The sequence below is a fragment of the Crocuta crocuta genome, unplaced genomic scaffold (assembly GCF_008692635.1).
Source record: "Crocuta crocuta isolate KB4526 unplaced genomic scaffold, BGI_CrCroc_1.0 scaffold25, whole genome shotgun sequence".
Taxonomy (NCBI): domain Eukaryota; kingdom Metazoa; phylum Chordata; class Mammalia; order Carnivora; family Hyaenidae; genus Crocuta; species Crocuta crocuta.
In genome coordinates, this window is record NW_027532015.1 from 20,434,875 (window position 1) to 20,456,212 (window position 21,338).

Genomic DNA, 21,338 nt, shown 5'->3' on the forward strand with positions numbered 1-21,338 from the left:
CTGCCCACCTGGGGTCTCCGCTTGGGGTGCCTAATGAGCATCTCAAACTCCTGATGCCAAAGGACTCTAAATTCTGTACTCCAGTTCTGCCTTCCCATCCTCAATAAACGGCATCATTATCCAGTCACTTGTTCAAGCCAAAACTTGAGTTCTCCCTGATTCCTCTCTTCCCTGATGACCCTGCCTCTAACATCTACCCCAAAATGAGGTAGGACTTCTGTCCTACGCCACCCTTTCGGCTAGTCTGCTGCCATAAACTAACAGCCCTCACTATCACACATCAAAGCTAGAACCATCCCTTTAAAACGTAGATCCTATCAACAGATTCCCTTGCCTTCAACTTTCCAGTCCCATCCCACACAGAACAGAATGAACCCCATTACTCTGGTTTATCATAAAACATTACATAGCCTGGACCTCTTCAGTGTCCCCTTACTCCACCCTCCCTTCACCTGTAAGGGTCAACTATATTCCCTTTATTTCCTCAAACAAAACATACTACACATGTTTTTACCTTAGGGACCCTGCCGTAGCCACTCCACTGCCCAGGGGGCTCCTCGCTCCTAGTTTTACAAGCCTGACTCCTCCTTATTATCCAGATCACACACCTTCTCTGGGAGGCCTCCCTGAGAACCCAACTGAAAGCAGTGGGTCAATCTTTGTACCCTCCTGTGCTTCTCAGCACAGCACTTATTGCACAGGCTGACGTGTCTCCTGTTCATTATGTCCCCTTAAAAACGTGATGTCCCTGAGCAGAAAGACCCTCTCCTCTGTTCATCCCTGTGTTCCCAGCTCCTAGAAGACAGACCAGCAAATAACTTGTTGCTCAATACTGATCGGAAGGGAAATGCTCCAAGACCTCAAAGTTCCCCTTTCATATGAGATTATTAATATTTACTTTAGCGATATTTATGTTTTAATTAGCACATTCGGAATTAGTTTCCCCTAAATATACCTGACATTTATATGCCATTTTCTACCTACTCACATAGTTTTATGAGATCTGTCTGCAATTTACCAAAACGGGATTGACATTTTTTGCCATCAAGAGGAATTTAAGAGTCATGTGCAAAATTGAAGGTTTTGTTGTTGCCTCTCTCCAGTAATAAATTTCAGCACATTGTACTTCCTCACCTTAAAAGAGGAGGAGTGCTATTTATTATTCTCATTTTTGAAATGCAGACAGGGACACACAGAAGAGGGTAGACAGGTAACTTGTTGACGGTAACACAGAGAGTCATGGAACCAGCCCTGGAAGTCAGGTGACTGGCTACAGAGCCAGTGCCTTTGACCATGGTATTACTCTCTTAAGAAGCACCCCTGTAGTGGGCATCTGGGTGGCTCAGTGGGTTAAGTGTCCAACTTCAGCTCAGGTCAGGATCTCATGGTTTGTGAGTTTGAACCCCGTATTGGGCTCTGTGCCGAGAGCTCAGAGCCTGCTTCAGATTCTCTCTTTCTCCTTTTCTCTGCCCCTCCTCAGCTTGTACTCTCTCTCTCTCTCCCTCAGAAATAAATAAACGTTTAAAAAAAAAAGCACCCTGAGTTCTTTGGCAGTTGCACTGGAGATACTAACCATTTCATCATCTCGATCTTCTCCATCCTCCTTGGAGTCGGCTTTCAGGGATAATTTTGGTTTCTTCTTCCGACTACACTTAGGATCTTCTTCCTCATTGTCCTCTCCTGTGTCCCTTTCTTCCTTCTGATCTCTGTTGTATTGATAAACCCAAAACAGTGACAGGAAAACAAACCTGTCAAACATCTACATGGTGACTATTGTGCAACTTAAAAAAAAAATCACCCTCCAAAGAAAAACATTTAACCACCAGGAGAAGAGTGTAGGCATTAGGATATCATGGCTGAGGAACTCCTGAAACCATTAGCACATGTAACTCTTCAAGGTGGAAAATGGAAACGAGCTTATATATTAATTTCAAAAGGGGATCAGCGCTGTATGTGAAACAGGTTCTAACGAGTTTAAAATGATTTGTCTTTCACATCTGCCATCTATACTAATAAAAGAATCAATTACTTAAGAGATATTTTAGTCTTCAGGGCAATTTTAACACAAAGATCTAGCGATTATGAACAACTAAAAAAGGCCAAGTGTAACTTTGTAAGATTAAAGTTGGCCAAAAAAAACAAGACAGTTCCCAGGCATATCCTGGTTAAAATACCTGGGAAATTCCACTAAAATTTAAGTGTCAAGTCACTCATTTGTGTTATACAATTATATGAAGACATACACCTGGGTGGTAAGCTGAACTTTGTCAGACAGTCCCTAAATGGCCAAGTCACACAGCACTGTCAGCCACAGCGGACATCCCTGTTTCCTAATCCTCAGTCTACCAAGGTCCACAGCACTGTGACTCATTACGCCACTCTTTATGGCCACTCACTCAGCTGGTTTCCAACTTGTGGAGTTTTAGCTGAGTTACCTAAGAACCCCCCAAACTAGAAGCACAACTGTGTTTCCACAAACATCAGCACCATCAAAATGTATGTAGCCCAGAGAAATTTACTTTCTGATAGGGGACACTCAATGGCATCAAAAGGCTAAGGAAAGAGGCAGAGGTTGTACTTATAGGTGGGACTTAAGCAGTATAACTCAGATCAGACATGACTGAAGTCAGTAGGTCCAGTAACGGGATCAGGGTCCTCACTTCGCTAAAAGGAAAACATCTGGGGGGAAAAAGGGCATGAATGTGGGACAGATGTCAGGGAGCCTCTGCGTTCCTTAGCACCCTGGACTCTAAAACCCATTTCATAGATGGAACAGGGCAAAAACCTACTTGTCTTTGATATGCCGGGCACAATTCTGGCTGCAATAGTTTCCTCCAGAAAGACACTCATCTACATTGCCATACTGACAGCAGTTCTCACAGAACTGAAGCCCTTCTACTTTCACTGGATCCTTCAACCTGAAAGGCATCCCAGTCTTCTCTGAAAAGACTAGAAGATGAAAAGGAGAAAAAAAGACAGAAAAAAACAATTAGAACCACGACAAAAAAAACATTCCAAAAGACATTTACACTTTTTCTTCTAATAATTGTGTTAGCAACACAATAAAAGAATAATATTTGCTGAATGAATGAATGACCAATCTGCAGTGCTTGGGAGGGAGAAAAAGGTGGGCTTGGTAAGAACCACTCAAATCATTTACACAACAAAAAATACTCTGAAGAAAAGATAAAAGTTTGTCTAAGGCTTCTTCTACAGAGTTCAAAGTAATATAAAGAAAATTTCATTAGTTACTATATTTGAAGATGAAACTGTTAATAATCCATAGAATCCTATTTTACAGATGTATCTGGCAAAACTTAAAAAGGGTTATATGTTATTTCATGTTTACAATCTTTTGACGAGTGGATTTGTTCTACTAAATTGTTAAAACAACATCTATTTTACTTTTAACATAGCAGATTGCCTAAATCGTAATTATCCCAAATCATTTAGGAACTCACACTTGCTTTCCCCTGAATTGTTAGGCTAATCATGCATTCAGCAAACATTAGGCACCAATTTACACTAGACACTGATAATGATAGTATAGCCCTTGCCCAAGAGAGCTCACAGTCTAGAAGAGAAGACAGACAAGGAAAACCAATATTTATAATCAAATGTGATACATGCAATAATTAAAGCACGAACAAGTTCCAGGAGTAGTACAGAGGAAGAAGTCATTCACTCGGCCTGGGGTGAGGTCAGGGAAGGATTTTCTGATATAAAGCCTCAACTGGGTTTTGAAGGCCAAGAGGAATTAACCAACTGGACAAAGAGAGGAATGGCATCTGAGCTGGAAGAAACAGCATGAGCAAAGGCAAGGGAGCGTGAAACCACATGACGCGTTGAGAGAATTACATGGAATCCAGTGCCACTGGCATTGCCAGAACATGGTGTAGAGAGAAAAGAACGGACAGCAAGGAGACAAAGCAAGCAGGTGGATGCGTGCCACCCAGATCTTTGTATGCTCAGTTAAAGAGACAATAGGAAGTCAGTGAAGTGTCAGATAAGCAATCTACACAAGTTCCTCTGACTTGAAGGTGCGTGATAAATTAGGTAAAATTAGAAGCAGAGTGATTCTCTAGGAGTCCGCAATAGTTAAGGTGAGAGCTGGTAAGGGCCTACGCTACGGCAGTGGTGGTAATCATTAGTAGAAAAAGCCAGATCTGAGACAAATTTAGGAAATAAAAACCAAGAGGATGGAGTAACAGGCCATGGGGCTGGGGGGAGAACAAATTGAGGATGACTCCTAGATTTCTTGCTTGTCCACTGGGGTGGATGGTGCTACCATCAACTGAAATATGGGTTACAGAAGAAAGAACAGGTTTGGGGGAGGGGGAGAAAGAAATAGAAAATGAATCGCATTTCAGACATGTGGAGTTTGAGGTACCTGTGGGACATCCAGGTGGAGATGTCCAGTAGGCAGGTGGAAATACGGGCCTGGAGCTCGGGGGAGAGGTCGGGGCTGGAGATATAGATTTGGGAGTCATCAGCATATAGGTGTTAGTTACAACCATCGGAGTAGATGAGAAAAAAAGTGGCAGGCTTTTGGCTAAATCACCTGGACAGGCTATTGCAACACTGGATTTACTTGGTAATAATTTCCAATTAACCTGGTGCTATTACAGATCTGGCATTAGGAAAAGAAGACAGTTTATAGTTATTTTAAAACATAAAAGTTGGTTCCGTATGAGTTTTGATATAGAAAATTACCTAAGAACCTGTGACCATGAAAATCACCCAGGATTTTCAAAGTTCCAGCCTATTGTAAAACCTAGGTAATTATTATTTTTAAACTCTCAAAAGAAAGAAAATGGCAATGCAGATGACCCATTCTTACCTTCTTGAGCAGTTGGTACCATCCAAGTTGTGGTAGCTGTTGCTTTTTTAACATTTTCCATCTCGCTCTCATCTGTGATAACTTCCAGGGCTCCGAACTCATTTACCCGAAACTAGCAACAACACAGTAGAAAGAGGCAAAATTTACAAAAGTGCTCAGAACAGTAATCATCTCATGGTGGACACATAAAGTGCTAAAGCAAATTAATTCTACTTTAAAAGTTCATTTGAGCAACTGTACCTAGATAAGCCCTCTACAAGCAGGAAGCCCTTTGCATTTTAGTCATTTTGGGATTTCGGGGAAGGAAGAATAGAACAAAGCAGCAAGCTACTTGTTAAGGTACCATATGACCAGCCCTGCACCGTGCCATAGAAATGCCAGCTCACTTAATGTGGCCTATAATTCTGAACACCAATTTCTGCTAGGACTTTTTTTCTTACTTCATATTACTAGTTCCTTAGTAATCAAGGAGAATTACTGTTCTCCCAGGAATGACTTGTCTCACCCAAGTTCACCTAGTCCAAGAGAAGGAAATCTCTGTTCCAGAAATAATGACCTGCACATGCATATTCTTATATTCTCAGATACAGGCGAGGAAGGCTGAAGCATGAGCCCTGTGACCCCCAGCACCCCACTTCCTTCTTTCCCTGTGCTTTGGAATCCTCCACCCCATTCACCTCTAAATCCTCCGAACAACTGGTAGCTACAGGTCAATTCTATCACTAAAAAATGCAGGCATTTTGATTTCATGGACATTTTGATCCCAAATGTTGAAAATTTCCTCTCCCCTCATGGCAAGCTTCAAACCAAGTATGTTTCACTTAACAGCCTGGTTGTAGTGTGTGTGTGTGTGTGTGTTGAAAGCTTACCCTATCTATGTGCAGGGACCCCTCTATCCTCTTTGAAACAACTAGGTGTACTCTCCTAGTTATGAAGTTCCAAGTTTTCCACATTACTCTGTTTTTCCATAAAATGGAAAATGCTATTAGGGATCTACTAATTTTGACAGCTGAGGAAGAACTGGAAAGCTCACAACTCAAAAGGATTATAAGACTTTTTCTTAAAGTTTTTAGAGCTTTCACAGAAATATATGAGTATGCAAATATGTAGCAGTTAGACTTAAGACTTTCTATTTTGCAATCTAAAACATCTATTTAGTCAATATGCCAAGAGAATGATTCATTTAACCAAACTAGATTCAGACTACAAGTCAGAAAAAGTTGAAATAAAAATTACTAATTACTCTTTCCACCAGGTAAAAACAGCACCTTAAGTAATTGTATGCACACTGTCTACAAGAATTAACAGCTTTTTAGACTGAAGAAGTTGAAATAGTTAAGGAATGTGAAAATGGTTTCTTCTATTACATATTTCAGATACAAGTTCCCAGGTAACATGTGTATATATACAGAGTGTGTTCACCTAAAAATGTCAGGAGAGGAAGTGGCAAAAAGTTAACTGGGAGGAAAAGAGCTAAAAATAACTTTACTTTTGGGGTAAAAAATAAAGTTTAAAATGATCCACTCTGAAAACAGAGTATTTCAAGATAAAGCTGACAGTACCATCTACTGGGCAAGAATAGAAAAAACAAGCCATAATGATTACTAATTAATGATATTAAAGAAGAGCACAGAAAATCAATTCAGAATCAAAGTTTAAAAAAGCATTAGGCATCAACTTTATAATTCAGTCCAGGTAAGTAATTAAACTTTTACGATATGTCAATATTAATTTATACTCCTTTGAAAAATACAAAATGTGAAAAATAGCATTATTTGCATTACACTGAGAATCTCCTGTGGTTTGTAAGTTTCCAAATTACTGCTACACTATAAGCCACTCCGCATTTCCAACACTGAGAAAAAGACCACCACTAAGTGGAATCCTTAAACAAAAATTCAGAGTTAAGGACACATAGCAGCTTTAAGCTCAAACACTTTCAAAGTTAAAAGGTAATATTCCCACAATACAAAAATTCATCCTCGTTATCTTTTCCTTCTAATATTTATTGCAGGTAACTGACAGTATAACCAAAGCACAAATTAAAGAGGTGATGATACTCAGGGGCACAATTAACTCCTGTAAGTCAGAGATCCACAGTTGGACTTTAGGGGACTGATGAATCCCATGAAATTCATACAAAATTATGTCATGGGCACATACAAATTTTTCTGGGAATAGGGTTCTTCAGTTTCATCATATTCTCAAAGGCATCCTATAACCTTGAAAAAGTAAAGAACATTACTCTAACCAAAGTTACTTTCTCTCAAAAATTAACCGAAAAGTGTTAATGCAAAAAGACATAGGAATCAGTTTTTTTTCCTGGCTTCTCAACTTGGATTTGCTGTCTTTCACCATATTACTACTGCAGAAAACGCTGGACGACATAGGTTGTTAGGTGCTGTTAACATTACTGGAGTTCCACAGATGAAATTCCAGAAAGACTGACACATTCCCTAACATTTTTTCCCCCAATAAAACACTCAAATGGGTAATGCTTTTATGAATGGTTTAGAAGCCATGGAAACTTAAAATAATCACTTTTATTTCTTTTTGCAAAGTTATGAGTTCTTTTAAAAATTTTAATGTTTGTTTATTTTTGAGAGACAGAGAGAGCACAAGCAGGGGAGAGGCAGAGAGAGAGGGAGACACAGAATCTGAAGGAGGCTCCAGGCTCTGAGCTGTCAGCACAGAGCTCGACACAGGGCTCGAATCCACAAACCGCGAGATCATGACCTGAGCCAAAGTCAGATGCTTAACTGATTGAGCCACCCAGGCGCCCCGAAGTTATGAGTTCTTTTAACCTAAAAAGCAGCATAAAAAATCTACTGAGTGACTCCATTCCAAATCAAGAACATCAAAATTATAAACCTTACAAAAGAAATGTATTAAATAAGCACATCCAACAGGTCAGCTGACACTGTAATTTGTTCTACTAGTGGATACATCTAGGTCAATCAGAAAACAATTATGCCCAAAAGACAGAAGGGATTGCAAAGGTTTGTTTCGCTTGGCTTGAACTACCTTTAATTGATTCAATTCTCTTTATTTTTGCTTGTAGAAGCAAAGGATCCTTTGCTGACTTTTGCCTGTCTTTAATAATAGATTCTTAAAAGACACTGCTGAGGTTACTATTTTTGTCTTATTACTTTCCATGCCGAAATGTGAATTCTACTTACCAATCTGTTTTAAGGGCAAAGGGAGATGGTAACTAAACTTTTCTGAACATTAATCACAACAAGCAAAACTACACTACGAGCACAGTGGTATCTGCTTTGCTGCTGCGGGGTCTTGCTCTCAGTTAAGTGGCAACTATTCTTACTAGATAAGATGCTATCGCTCTCAGGAGCGTATCTGCATTTTACTGAGGGATTCCAAATGGCTAAATCCTTATGACCCAGAGGAATAATTCTCTGTGGATAAATTTCAGACATCATCAGAAGTTCAGAGAGAGAGACTGCTTAGGGACAGGGAGCCCCGGCACGCATTTCCCACTACCGCTTATTGCCTGCCTGTTCTTAAGGCTGGCCCTGAGATATTAATCGACAAATACTAATTTGCCATTTTATAGAATAATTAGGCAGTGGGGAGGTTTCCAAAGCTTGCTTAAACAAAAACATCTTGGTAATGACTCTAATAATTTCAAGGGGGGCCCTGGACATTGGTTGTTCTCCCCTAACCCAATACTTTCTTAGGCTAGTCCTTCTTTTCAATGTCCTTCTCTTTCTTGCCTGCGTCCCTGCCCCACGAAAGTCTTCATACAGATGCCGACCAATTTTCAGGCACCTGAAGCTCATATGACAACTGCTTCCCCAAACCCTTCCTGATCCCTCCAGTTAAAATAATACCTCCTCTAAATTGCTATAACATTTTGTTTGTATCTCTTCTGATAAGAAAACATTTTCTCTCTTTAGACTATAGTATAGGAGTGATAAGAGAACTGATTTCAATATCAGAAAAGCCTGGCTTTAGACCAAGTTCTGCCAATATCTTGAGCAAATGATTTAACCACTCTGGGCCTCTGTTTTCCCATCTGTAAACTGAAAACAATGATACGAACTACCTCAAAAGGTTAAATGAAAGGATTAAATAAAAGAAGGCAGATAAAGTGCTCATCAGAGAGTAAGCTCTCTATTCTTTTCCCTACTGCACCCAAATGAAAAAAGTTTTTGCGCTCTGTTTTATATAAAGGTTGGTTAGCCTCCCAGAAAAGGGGCAAGGGAAACAGTATAAACAAGAAGGTTTGAACCCTTCAACTAGACACAGTTGGGCTGGAAAGGAAACAAGATGGCACTGAGGAGTGAAACGAGATCCAGCCAGAGGAAAGCAGGGGCCAGACCACCAATACCTTTTGGGGTAAACTTAAGGGGCTTGACTGTGCCATGAAAGACAGGAAACTGCTAAAAGATTGTAAGCAGAAGAGTGATATCATTTGACTGGCCAGCAATCATGAGGCTTTTACAGAGAAGCCTTTCAAAAATGGCAATAGACTAAAGCATATAAAAACCTGTTCCCAATGATAAGAAACTGACTTCTATGTATTAGCTGGTTGTATTGGCTGAACTTGAGCTTCTTGTCTTAGGATAGCACCTTGCTTATTAGGAAATCCATAGGGGCAGCTAGGTGGCTCAGCTGGAGAAGCATCCGACTTCGCCTCAAGTCATGATCTCATGGGTCTTTGTGGGTTCATGCCCCACATCGGCTCTGTGCTGACCGTTCAGAATCGATCCTGCTTCAGATTCTGTGTCTCCCTTTCTCCCTCTCTCTGCCCTTCTCCTGCTCGTACTCTGTCTCTTTGTCTCAAAAATAAATAAATATCAAAAAAAATTTTTTTAAGGAAATCCACAGGCCTATGCCCATTACAAAAAAAAGGAGTATCGATAAAAGTAAGCAAAGCATGATGTGAAAGAGTAAATCTCACGCTTTATTCAAAGTTCTTTTTAATATCTTAACTTTGTGAAAAATCAATTTCTCAATCAGATCACTTAAGCGACTCAGCTATTAATATTAAGAGCAAGTGATTCAGAAATTCTAAATTAATATAATTAATTTCAACTGACTATCTGAATCTCTTCAGAATCTCTTCAGATAAAAATAGTTATAAAGTAGAAAATACTTTTTTAATTTTTTTTTAGAAGTGGGGTTTCAAACTGTCTACAGTACATGAAGTCGATTGGATACATGGAAACTACCCAGGTAATTAGATGAGCCTAAAAGTCAAATAAAATAAACCAGATTATAACACCCACTAAGTGGCTTAATTACCTGATTACCTTAATAAAAGTAATAGGCTAATTCCTAAGATCCATTGCTTAGAAAACCTTCAGGCAATTTAAATTTCTTAGGGATTGAAAGTTCAAAATCTAACTGAACAAAAGTTATAAATGTCATCATCCACCTGACACCCCCCCTAAAAAAAGCAACTGAGACGGGACAAAACTGTACAAGCCAAGTATGAAAATAAAGCAATTTTTAAAAGGCAATTTACATAATATATCACAATATATCACAAAGCCAGAAAAGATACAATTTGTTAAGTGTTTTCCATATGTTATATTTTTCAACCCTTATAACCACCTTGTGACATAGATTCTATTTCCTCATTTTATACATAAAGATTCTGAAACTTAAGGAATTTAAATAACTTGACAAAGCTCATGTAACGACTATGAGGCTGACATTATGAGCATCTGGAACAGTTTTTCTTTCTGAAAAATTTCAGCACTCAATTCCCATCGTATCTAATCCAGATGAACATTTGGAGAATGTTAGAGCAGATAAAGTTCTTAGTATTCATTTAATTCCTTATTTTACCAACGAGCAAACTGGCCCAAAGAGACTCACTGACTTGTTCAAGGACATACAGAACTAAAACTAAAAACCGTATCTCCTTTTCAGAATTCACTGAACCTTGCTGAGATATTTTTGTTAAGCTAAACTCAGACAGATAGATATGTTGGCACATTGCATTTAATTCAACCTAACCCAACTAAAACTATTTTTCCAGTGACAGACTGTCCAAATCTCACCACTGAAGAAGATGAACTAGGGTGGGCTTGGTTGAGATACTTGTCAAGTAGCCACTAAAAGGTACTGGATTCCAGGAAGCCAATTATTAGAGGGCAGGAATTTCTATTCAAGCACCAGAGAGGAAAGCCAACTTGACAGTCAGTTAGGGTGATTAGAAGTTCAAACACCTGAGTGACCAAGTACACACACAAAGTCTAAAAGGCCACAGACAGGTTCAAGGTCCCAGAGATAGGATTAGAGCAAAAGCAAATTAGAAATGAGAGGTGGAGTTGACTGGCTTCCTCCATGAGTGCTTGCATAACTGTTCAGAGGACAGCAGATGTGGGCCTGGGGTGGGTTTAGGGGGCTTGGGGAAAGGGGCAGGATGAGCACATAGTAGAGAGGCACACTCAAGTATCATTCTCTGAAGACAGTTGTCTATATAAAAGCAGTCTGGTTTACAGGAAGGACCAGCTTTTGAACAAATGACTATATAAAAATCCATATTTATAGTATAAATAATTTAAGGGAGGAGAATAGTCCTGTCTGTTGAATATTTTAACATTATCCAGTTTTCAAATGAGAAAACTAGGGCACAGGGAATGTGGTTATTCATTTAAAGTTCTAAAGTTCATTATTACAAAATAGATGAAGCTAGGTCTTCTAAGCCTATCCACTTCCATATTTATTGTCCATCATGATAAAGTCAAACCAAGGGGGATCCCCTGGAAGCTATAATTCGACTTCTGCAAAATAAGCAAATACTGACAAAACATTCCTGTCCACTACTCCAAGTGACAAAGACTTCAGCCAATTTGTCAGCATTCCAAACTGTCCTGAAAATTTACTGTAGAGGTCTAAGCATCATATAAGAACTAGAGCATTATGCTTAATGCTTTTAATTCTTATTTTACATATGCATTCAAACACATTTTAATAAATACACACAGATACACACACAGATAATTGTATGTAATAAACACCGCCTACCTTCAAGTCACTTCCTGGTAATGTGCCTACTCCATCTTTCCAGTCCATAACACTGAATACATCAAATTCTTGACCACTTGTGCTAGAGGCAGATTCAGTCATGATTTATTTTTGAACCTGGAAGGGGGAAAAAGGCATACCATTAAATATTGTATGTACAAATCAGTTTTTATTTTAGTGGTCACTGCTTTGGCTGCCCTTAATTATATAATTTTCTTTATCACAATATCGATATCCATATATCTAGAAATAAGTGCATTGAAAATATCACTAATATTCTTTCCAGTACAATCCCTGGTAATATGATACATACTTATAAATATTTACTTTGAGAAAGAAAGAATGTACATGCACACATGAGCAGGGGAGAGGCAGAGACAAGGAGAGAGAGAATCCTAAGTGGGCTCCGAAAAGTCAAGTGCACACAGCCAGTCACGGGGATCTATCACACCAATTGTGGGAACATGACCTGAGCCAAAATCAAGAGTCAGACACTTAACTGACTGAGCCACCCAGGTGCCCCTAATCCCTGGTAAACTAAAGATGAGAGAGAGAATATACCTAAAATTTTAAGTTAAGAAGTGTCATTTTTTTCCTTAAAAAAGGAATTCACCATTTCACAGCATGTTCACTTAAAACAAAAAATCATGATACATATGAACAGAATTTCTCGCCCACTAAGTAGGGTTTTGTTGTTGTTGTTGTTGTTTAAAGATCATGAAGACAGAGTGAGTATGGATAAAGGACAAAACATTAAATGTTAATAAACAAATGAAACCATTTAGATAATAAAAAAATAAACAAGAAAATTCCAATCCATTAGGACTGTCATCTATGCTAAATTTGTCAGTTAAGTTTGTTGTATCAATTCAACAAATACATGATGTGTTTAATTCTTTCAGTAAATTGGTTCATTGAATTCAGTTGAGATATCCGCCAATGTGATGCTCTGGAAAATAGGAAAACAATCTTAAAATATGCCGCAAACACTAATAATAAGGCTATTTTAAGAAAACCAAGTCAACTAGCTCAACTGTGATAATCCTTTTAATTTTCTTTTTTTTTTAACTGCCAACAGTTTTCCACAATCACATTGTTAGTAGTTGTATTGACACTGCTATTCTGAGACTGCGGTCTATGTGGTTATGGGATAAAAGTAAGCAATGAAAAATGGGTTAAGTTCTAAATTTAATGCATTTTTAAACATTTTTTTTATTTAGGGGCATCTGGGTGGTTCAGTTGTTTAAGCATCTGACTTTGGCTCAGACCATGATCTCGCAGCTCAGGGGTTCAAGCCCCGCATCCAGCTCTGTGCTAATAGCTCAGAGCCTAGAGTCTGCTTCGGATTCTGTGTCTCCCTCTCTCTGCCCCCATCCTACCCGACACTCACACTCTGTCTCTCTCTGCCTCTAAAAAATGAATAAACATTTAAAAAAGATGTTCTTAAAGATTTTTGCATGCAAGGGATGAAGTAGCAGACAGAGATGGAGACTAAGGCTCTGAAGCGGGCTCTGTGCTGTAAGCGAGGCCTGATGTGGGGCTCAAAGTCACAAACTATGAGATCAGGACCTGAGCCAAAGTACGACACTAGCCGACTGAGCCACCCAGGCGTCCCTAAATTTGATGCATTTTAATCTTTTAAAACATTGCATATTTTCTAGCTTTGCCCACTGACAAAATCTAGAAACAACCACCAATCAACAGAGATGAGCAGCCAAGTGCTCAGGCTGTGGTCTCTAAGTACCACTTCTCTAAGGTCTTCCCAGAGAAGGGGCTGATTTCTACTCAGTGGCAGGAGATGTGCAAGATGAGTCTGGAATATCTTGTCAAAACAAAAACAAAAACAAAAGAAAGGAACTGAATTGAAATGAATTGAATTGAAACACATGAAATAAGTTTCAATCCATGAGTTCATACGGATATTGAAAACAAACAAGCCAAGAACACCTACTGACCACCTCTGAGACTACAAGGGAACCAACTGATTTATCTGGAAAAAGAAACAAGGATTTATCCTGCCTATATTGCATGAGATCCAGGCAAACTGTAACTCAGGGTAACACAAATGCAAATCAATGGTGAGAAATTGCAATTTAGAAAGAATTCCTGCTAATAAAGGAGGAACAACAGAACTGAATGAAACATTACCACTTTCAATCCTTGATAGCCATCAATGGCCATCAATGAGTACTAAGAACATAAACCCAACACCGTCTATAAAGTAGTCTTGCCATGAAAAAACAAAATCAAACCTAATCTGATCAAGTCCATTTGCAGGAAATATCAGAGACAAAGGAACATGTAAAAATCACACCAGAAAAATGTAAGAATTGGGGCGCCTGGGTGGCTCAGTCGCTTTAAGTATCCGACTCTGGTTCAGGTCATAATCTCATGGTTCATGAGTTCGAGCCCTGCGTCAGGCTCTGTACTGACACCTCAGAGCCTGGAGCCTGCTTGGGATTCTGTGTCTCTTCTCTCTCTGTCCCTCTCCCACTTGTGCTCTGTCTCTCTCTCAAAAATAAACAAACGTGTTAAATATAAGAAGTAAAATTCAGACTGTCAGAAACTCTTCAGCAACATTTCTCAAAGTGTGGTCCACAGACCCTGGGAAGGCCTAAGACCCTTTCAAAAGGTCCAAGAAGCCAAAATCATTTTCATAAAAATACTAACACATTATTTGCCTTCTGCGCTATGTGGACATCTGCGGACGGTACAAGAGCAACACTGGGTAAAACTGCCGGAGTAGCGTCACCCAAGTGGGTAGTAATCACTGCAGCCTTTACCGCCAGGTACAGATGGTAAATAAATGCCAGTTTCGCTAAAGAGCATCCTTGATGAAGCAAAACAGTAACTTTCATTAAGTCTGGATATTTGAATACATGTCTTTTTAACATTCTGTGTGATTAAACAGGAAGCACCCATAAGACACTTGGCGCATCAAAGTACCAGGGAAGGGCACCTGTGAACTCTTTTGAGATGCACGCTAAACAAGCTGCTGTTTTCGTGGCACACCATTTTTATTTAACAAACTACCTTTCTTCGGGTTTGGCTATTTGGCAAATATTTTGTCAAGAATAAATGAAGTGAGCCTGTCGACATCAAGGAAAACATTGACAGCATCTGTTGCTGAAGATACATTTGAGCCTTCAAGGGAAAATCATGATTCTGGAAAACATAAATCTACCACCATGAGCCTGAGAGCTTCCCAGTAGCTGAATACTTTTCTAAGGAGATGGGTGGTGATATTCATGAACAGGATTTTTAAAATATTTTATATTTGACATATGTCAACATCTGGGAGATTTGCATAACCCTATGAAGCAGTATTTTCCAAATAACCAACTCCTGATGTCACAAAATTATGTGCGAGTAAAGGATCCAATCAAAGCGCATAATGGACCAATGGATTTTAATATAACACAGTACAAAAGGTTCACTGTTAAGGTTTCAGACTGCCCACTGCAACTTTTAAGATGCTACCACTTGTCAGCTTTTGGTGTAGTATCATAGGAGAATGTCCGCCATTAAATGAAAAAACTTAAAAATACTCCTCCCCTTTCCCAAACTCACATCTGTGTGAAGCAGATTTTCTTCATATACTGCAACCAAAACAACATACTGCAACAGGCTGAATGCAGGAGCAGATCTGAAAATCCAGCTCTCTTCTATTAAGCCAGGCATTAAAGAAATTTGCAAAAATATAGAACAGTGCCACTTCTCTCATTTTTTAACTTTGGAAGCTACGATTACATTTCATTTAAATTGTGCAGACACATGTTACTATGATGTGTCTGCTGTTATTTTTAACAGTAAATACATAGTTTAAATTATCTATTTTAATGCTGAATACAGTAGATATTAACAGATAAAACCCATACAAACAACAACTCCTTGGGGTTTTCAATCATTCCTAAGAGTGTAAAGGAGACTTGAGACCAAAGAGTTTGAGAGCCACTGCTCTAGAGGATAAAACCTGGCTTTTTGCCACATGGACACATACACGCACACAAGGCACAGAAAAAAATAAACTGATGGGAGAGGAAATCTGAAATTTAGATTAAGAGATTTAAAAGACATATTACTAAATCACAGTATCATAATTCATAGATCTGTTTGGACCTGGATTTAAACTTTTTTTTTTTTAAGGTTTTTAGAGAGAGCACACACACACGTGTACAGGGGAGGGGCAGAGGGAGAGAGAGGGAGAAGCTGAAGTAGGCTCTATGCTCAATGTGGAGCCCAACACAGGGTTCAGGGCCACAACCCTGGGATCATGACCTGAGCTGAAATGAAGAGTCAGAGGCTCAACTAACTGAGCCACTGAGGGGCCCCTAACCTTTTTTAAAAAAGAAAATGATGGTTAGACAGGGCAGGAAACATAAAAGTTAGCACTGTACGAAAAATGTAGTAAATGCTCATGACACGTTTCTGGAAATACTTAGAATATGCTTTTGCTATACAAAGCGCTGATAATGTTATACACTGTACATATAAGCATGTATCTAAAATTTATTAAAAAACCATTCCCATTCATTGTTCTCCGGTGTGTGAATATTTTGTACAAAATATTTTAGCGTAAGAATATTTACCATTTGGTCTTTCCCATTATCTGATTTTGAAGCCAAATGGCTACTTGCACTGTCACAGAAATCTGAATGGCTAGGACACATTAGGTTTTTTTCTACCACCTTTTCATCAAACAGAACAGGCACCAACCAATATCATCTGCACAGAAGCTGCCTCTTCACAACAGCCTAAGTCTCCCTCCCTGGTTTTCAGCCTCCGTAAGTGTGTGCACTTGCGCACAGACAAAGCCCTTTCACCGCAATTAGTGGGGTTCCTAAGAATGAAGCACATTTTTTATAAGTCAGAAATGCTTTATTTTATGTTTTCTTTAATTATTCCCTGGCACTATTCCACAATCCCACGTATAACCTATATTCCAGGGGCCATAAAAAGCAGGTAGGTCACAGAGTCACTCACAGTGCAGGTCAGACAGCATTTCTCAGTCTGCAGAAAATCTCATCCCAAATCTCTTGTTAATGATGCTGACATCTCCTAAGAAGTACCTTAAAAGTGAACCATGATGGATCCTCTGTGCCACCAGCCAAGATCCACCAAGATCTTTCCTCCCAGTAACCTCTTCTAAATCCTCATGGCCTCCAGCCACTGCTGATGTCAAAAAGGACCACTTTGGAGTTCACATATCCAGCAAATACACCAATGCAGCTTTTGATCCCTACTAGCTTTTGTCTCATGGATGGAAATGGCTAAAATCAAGACTTCTGACTTCCAATGTGCTTCTACCGATGCCCACTGTTAGGAGCTGTTGACTTTGCTGAAAGCAGATGCCATTACCACTGGCACCAATTCAGATGTATTCTACTTCCGAAGCCCCCCTTCTGTGAAACAGTTCACTGTAGCTTTTGCTCATTTTCCTTGCAATCTTCTTGCCCTAAGCCTCCAACAAAAGGGCCGGAGGACAGATTAAATGACATGCAACACTGTACTCAGAATTACCTTCTGTATCTCTCTCCTGCAGGATTCCTGGTCTCCAAACCAAAGCTGTGCAACTCGCCTTTCCCTTGGGACATTGTATCTAATGTAGAACTTCCTCAATCTCTGGAAGCCCCAACCTATCATATAACACTCGTTTTCAAGAAACATCAGGCCATGGGGAGATTAGTTAATACATTCAAAATTTCTATGTTATGAGAATACGGGGAACCAGGCCCCCTCATGTATTGACAGTGGCATTATAAATTAAAACCACCTCTCTGGAGATCAATTTCCAAGAACATACCCTCCAATTCAGTAGTTCTACTCATAGAAATTTATTCTGTAGATACTCACACAGGTCTGTTTGAAATGTCAAAAAATTGGAAACAATCCAAAAGTCCATCAATTAAGGACAACTGTGGTACATCAATATGGTATATGATGCCATCATAAAAAACAGTGAGGAAGCTCTTTACATTCTGAAAGATGTAAAATACAGAAAGAGCTCCAAGACACTACTAATACTCTAATTTTATGCAAAGTATAAAAATTGTGTGCTACCATTTCTTCTTTCTTTATTTCTTTATTTTGAGAGTGAGAGCGAGTGAACCAGAGAGAGAGGGAGAGAGAGAGAGAGAAGCGTGTGCATGCATATTGGGGGAGGGGCAGAGAGACAAAGGGAGAGAATCCCAACCAGGCTCTGCACTGTCAGCACAGTTGAACCCTGACGCGGGGTTCAATCTCACAAACCACAAGATCATGACCTGAGCCAAAATCAAGAGTCAGATGCTTAACCAAGTGAGCCACCCGGGCGCCCCTACCATTACTATAAAACCAAAGGGGATATGTATGTATGTGTGTGTGGACATATATATGTGTGTATGATTTGTATATGCATACAATTCTCTCCGGAAGGATTCATCAAAAACTGATAACAATGGCTGCCTCCAGGAAGGAGCAATCATTTGCTGAAAGACTGCCACGGGAGGAAATCTCTCTGGACATTCTTTCATACCTGTTGGCTGTTTAAATATTTTTTAAAAGAAAAAAAATTAATGAAGAAAATGTTTTAAAAATCCTTTTCCAGATTTATATAGAAGAGTCTATGTAACAAAGGCAGGTCTTCCCGTGAAAATAATTAGTTTGTTACTTCTGCCAACAACAGAGGCTATAGCACAGAAGTCACGAAGGGAAGTCAACTTCCCCAAAGCTCTTGGGTAATTTAAATAGTAGGTATTTAACTATATATGCAAATACATCACCTCCACAAATGGATGAGAAGAGGAAGGATGGGGTTCACTTCTCCACAACTCAGGTATCAGAAATATATAGCAGTTCCCCGGCATTCACAGACTACTTATTCACAGACTACTTTCTACCTCTCCCGAACAGCCTCTGAAGTTCCCATGACATTTAGTAATTTGTCATTTTGCAGACACACAATTCTGAATGAGACATGCAGAAAGTAGAGGGGCAAGGCCAGCCAATGTCCAGGTGTGCTCTCACTCAGAGCACTCAGTCTTAGTCCACGGCCACTGTAAAGAAAGAGATAAAACTCTGTTTCTTGTTAAGAAATGAAACAGACAAAATTAACTGCTGGTTGATTCTAGTGTTGATGACAGAATGAGGGGCGTATGGAAATGTTTATGAAAGTGATAGGCCCCAGCCACAAAATAGAAGCTTCAGATAAATTAAAGACTGAAATGTCAAATGCAATGATGATTCAGACACATTGTGTGAACAAAACTACCAAATGCTCCAAAAGGAAGTAAGTAGAAAAGATGTGTGAATTTGTTTCAATAAGTGCTCCAGACAGTACAAAAATTGCTCATCAAGCAAGATAAGTAGTTAAGGTCCAGAGAGATCATTTACATTTTTCAGTTATACTTTAGCAATCTGAAGGAAGGAATTATATGTTACAATGACTTCTTTCAATTTGAGAATCGGCAAGTGCCTTGGGATATATCCTTCGCAAATGTCAAGAATCTACTGTTATCTTATTTTGACGAGAGATAAACAGAGTTTGTGTGTCCTTCATAATCCTCGCCTTCATGCAATCCCTTCATTCATATCTCCCATGAGTGGACAAAACAGTGCCTGCGAGTGAGGGGCCTGGACCCCCCAGTACTGAGCCCCTACAGCACGGGCAAGGTGAAGAACCTAGCTGCAGCTGAGATGAAGACAAGATTAACAGTCTCCTGAGAGATAAGCCACCTGATCTAGGATGCTCAAAATAAAGTGTAAAAGTGGGCACTGCCTATCAACCAAAAGTCTAGATCTATGGATAGGGTGGGAAATGAAGATTATTAAGAAAGACTATAGCCAGGTCATTCCTGCTCAAACCACAGCTTCAAAATATTATTTCTAAAAGAATGACTAGTTAATGCTCACTAAAAGGAGCTAAACTGTTTTAATAATGCTACAGTTGCTTTTTTAGGGTTGTATGTTGTAGCTTTACAGTTAATAGGTTCATTTTTCAAACATAAACATAAGGCTTTGAGATGATATGACTAGGAGCTGGGAGTGGTTATGAGGATAAACATCACCTCAAAAGCAGAATCGGATTAAAATTCTCTCAGATGACAGAACTGAGAATTCAGCACCTGGCATTAAACAGTTTGGGTTAAGAGGGCAACCTATCTTCTGTAAAGAGTCAGGAATGTTAACCTTAAAATCATTACCAGAAACCAAACAAAAACGCAAACTATGCAGAAGATACACAGCAAAGAGATACAGGGCAACCTGCTTCAGTGAGAAAAGCCAATCTAATGCCTTGTTGCTAGGATGCCCACTTTAATGCCATCAACTGAAACTAGCTTGTTTACTTTGGGGTTTTTTTTGTTGTTTTTTTTTGTTTTTGTTTTATTTTGTTTTAAGTAGTCTCCAGGCCCAGGACAGAGCCCAACTCAGGGCTTGAACTCAGGACCCTAAGATCAAGACCTGAGCTGAGATTAAGAGTCATATGCTGAACCAACTGAGCCACCCAGGTGCCCCTGGCTTTTGGTTTACTTTGTAGAAATCATCAGTCGCTAATCAAATGTTCTATCTGGCACACCGTGATCTACAAAAAGTCCTAATATCATTATTTGGTAACATCACCTAAAAAGCCTCTATCCACTGCTAAACACCTTTTTAATAGGGCGTAGGAAACTGCTCTGAGCCTCCCTAACCCCACCTACCTCACTCCTTGTCACCCTTGACAGGTGCTCATCAATACATCATGGATCATCCTTAACACCCGTCATCTTCTCACCCGTCCCCCTTCTAATCCCTCAGGCTTTCCTCAGCCACCTCCTTCCCTCCCTCTTCCTTTCACTTCGCAAAATCTGAGAATTACCTAAGGGTAGCTTCTGAGCAGTTACTCTCTGGAAGTCTCAATTCGTCCACCTACAAAGTGTGGAGAATAATGGAAACTTTCTGAAGTGGACAATGGCGAAGATTCCACGTATAAATCAGGTAATAATTTTAGCATAGTGCTCATCACATAGTAAGCAATCAATGAAACCTAAGTTTTTTATTATAATTATCTGGTTTAACAATTATTTAAGTTCACGAAAGCTACTTAGATGACTTTTAAAAAAGCTAGAATTAGTTTTGTTTTGTTTCTTTCATTTAATTTTATTTCTACACTAGCTCTTACAGTAGAGCACCTGTTCAAAATCTGCAGCACAAGATTCAAGATCACTACATCGAAGTGGGTATTTTACTGTTAATAATAATAATATCTCATATTTACATAACTCCAGAAAAGACTACTAGCTTTTTATTTTTTATATACCTCTTAATCCCCTTCATCTCTTTTGCCCCTCCCCTCCCCATCCTTCCCCTTTGGCAACCAGCAGTTTGTTCTCTATTTATACGAGACTGTTTGTTTTTTTATTTGTTCATTTGCTTTGCTTTTTAGATTCCACATACAAGTGAAATCATGTGGTATCTGTTTTTCTCTGTCTGACCTGTTTTACTTAGCATTATACCCTCTAGGTCCATCCATGTTGTCACT

The 21,338-nt window shown here is 39.3% G+C and overlaps 1 protein-coding gene across 4 annotated transcripts in view; it reads right to left on the reverse strand.

The window, feature by feature from the left end:
- The window catches only part of L3MBTL3 (L3MBTL histone methyl-lysine binding protein 3), a 120,103-nt gene that overhangs the window by 87,002 nt on the left and 11,763 nt on the right, over positions 1-21,338 (reverse strand). For 3 of the 4 annotated variants that reach the window (XM_077776092.1, XM_077776090.1, XM_077776091.1), the window contains 5 exons: positions 11,840-11,956; positions 4,841-4,952; positions 4,391-4,465; positions 2,790-2,949; positions 1,574-1,706 (listed from right to left, as the gene is read on the reverse strand). In XM_077776092.1, the coding sequence (XP_077632218.1) occupies positions 1,574-1,706; positions 2,790-2,949; positions 4,391-4,465; positions 4,841-4,952; positions 11,840-11,941 (582 nt within the window). In that variant the 5' untranslated portion in view covers positions 11,942-11,956. The remainder of the gene's footprint in view (positions 1-1,573; positions 1,707-2,789; positions 2,950-4,390; positions 4,466-4,840; positions 4,953-11,839; positions 11,957-21,338) is intronic. The other variant, XM_077776093.1, reaches the window with a different exon arrangement.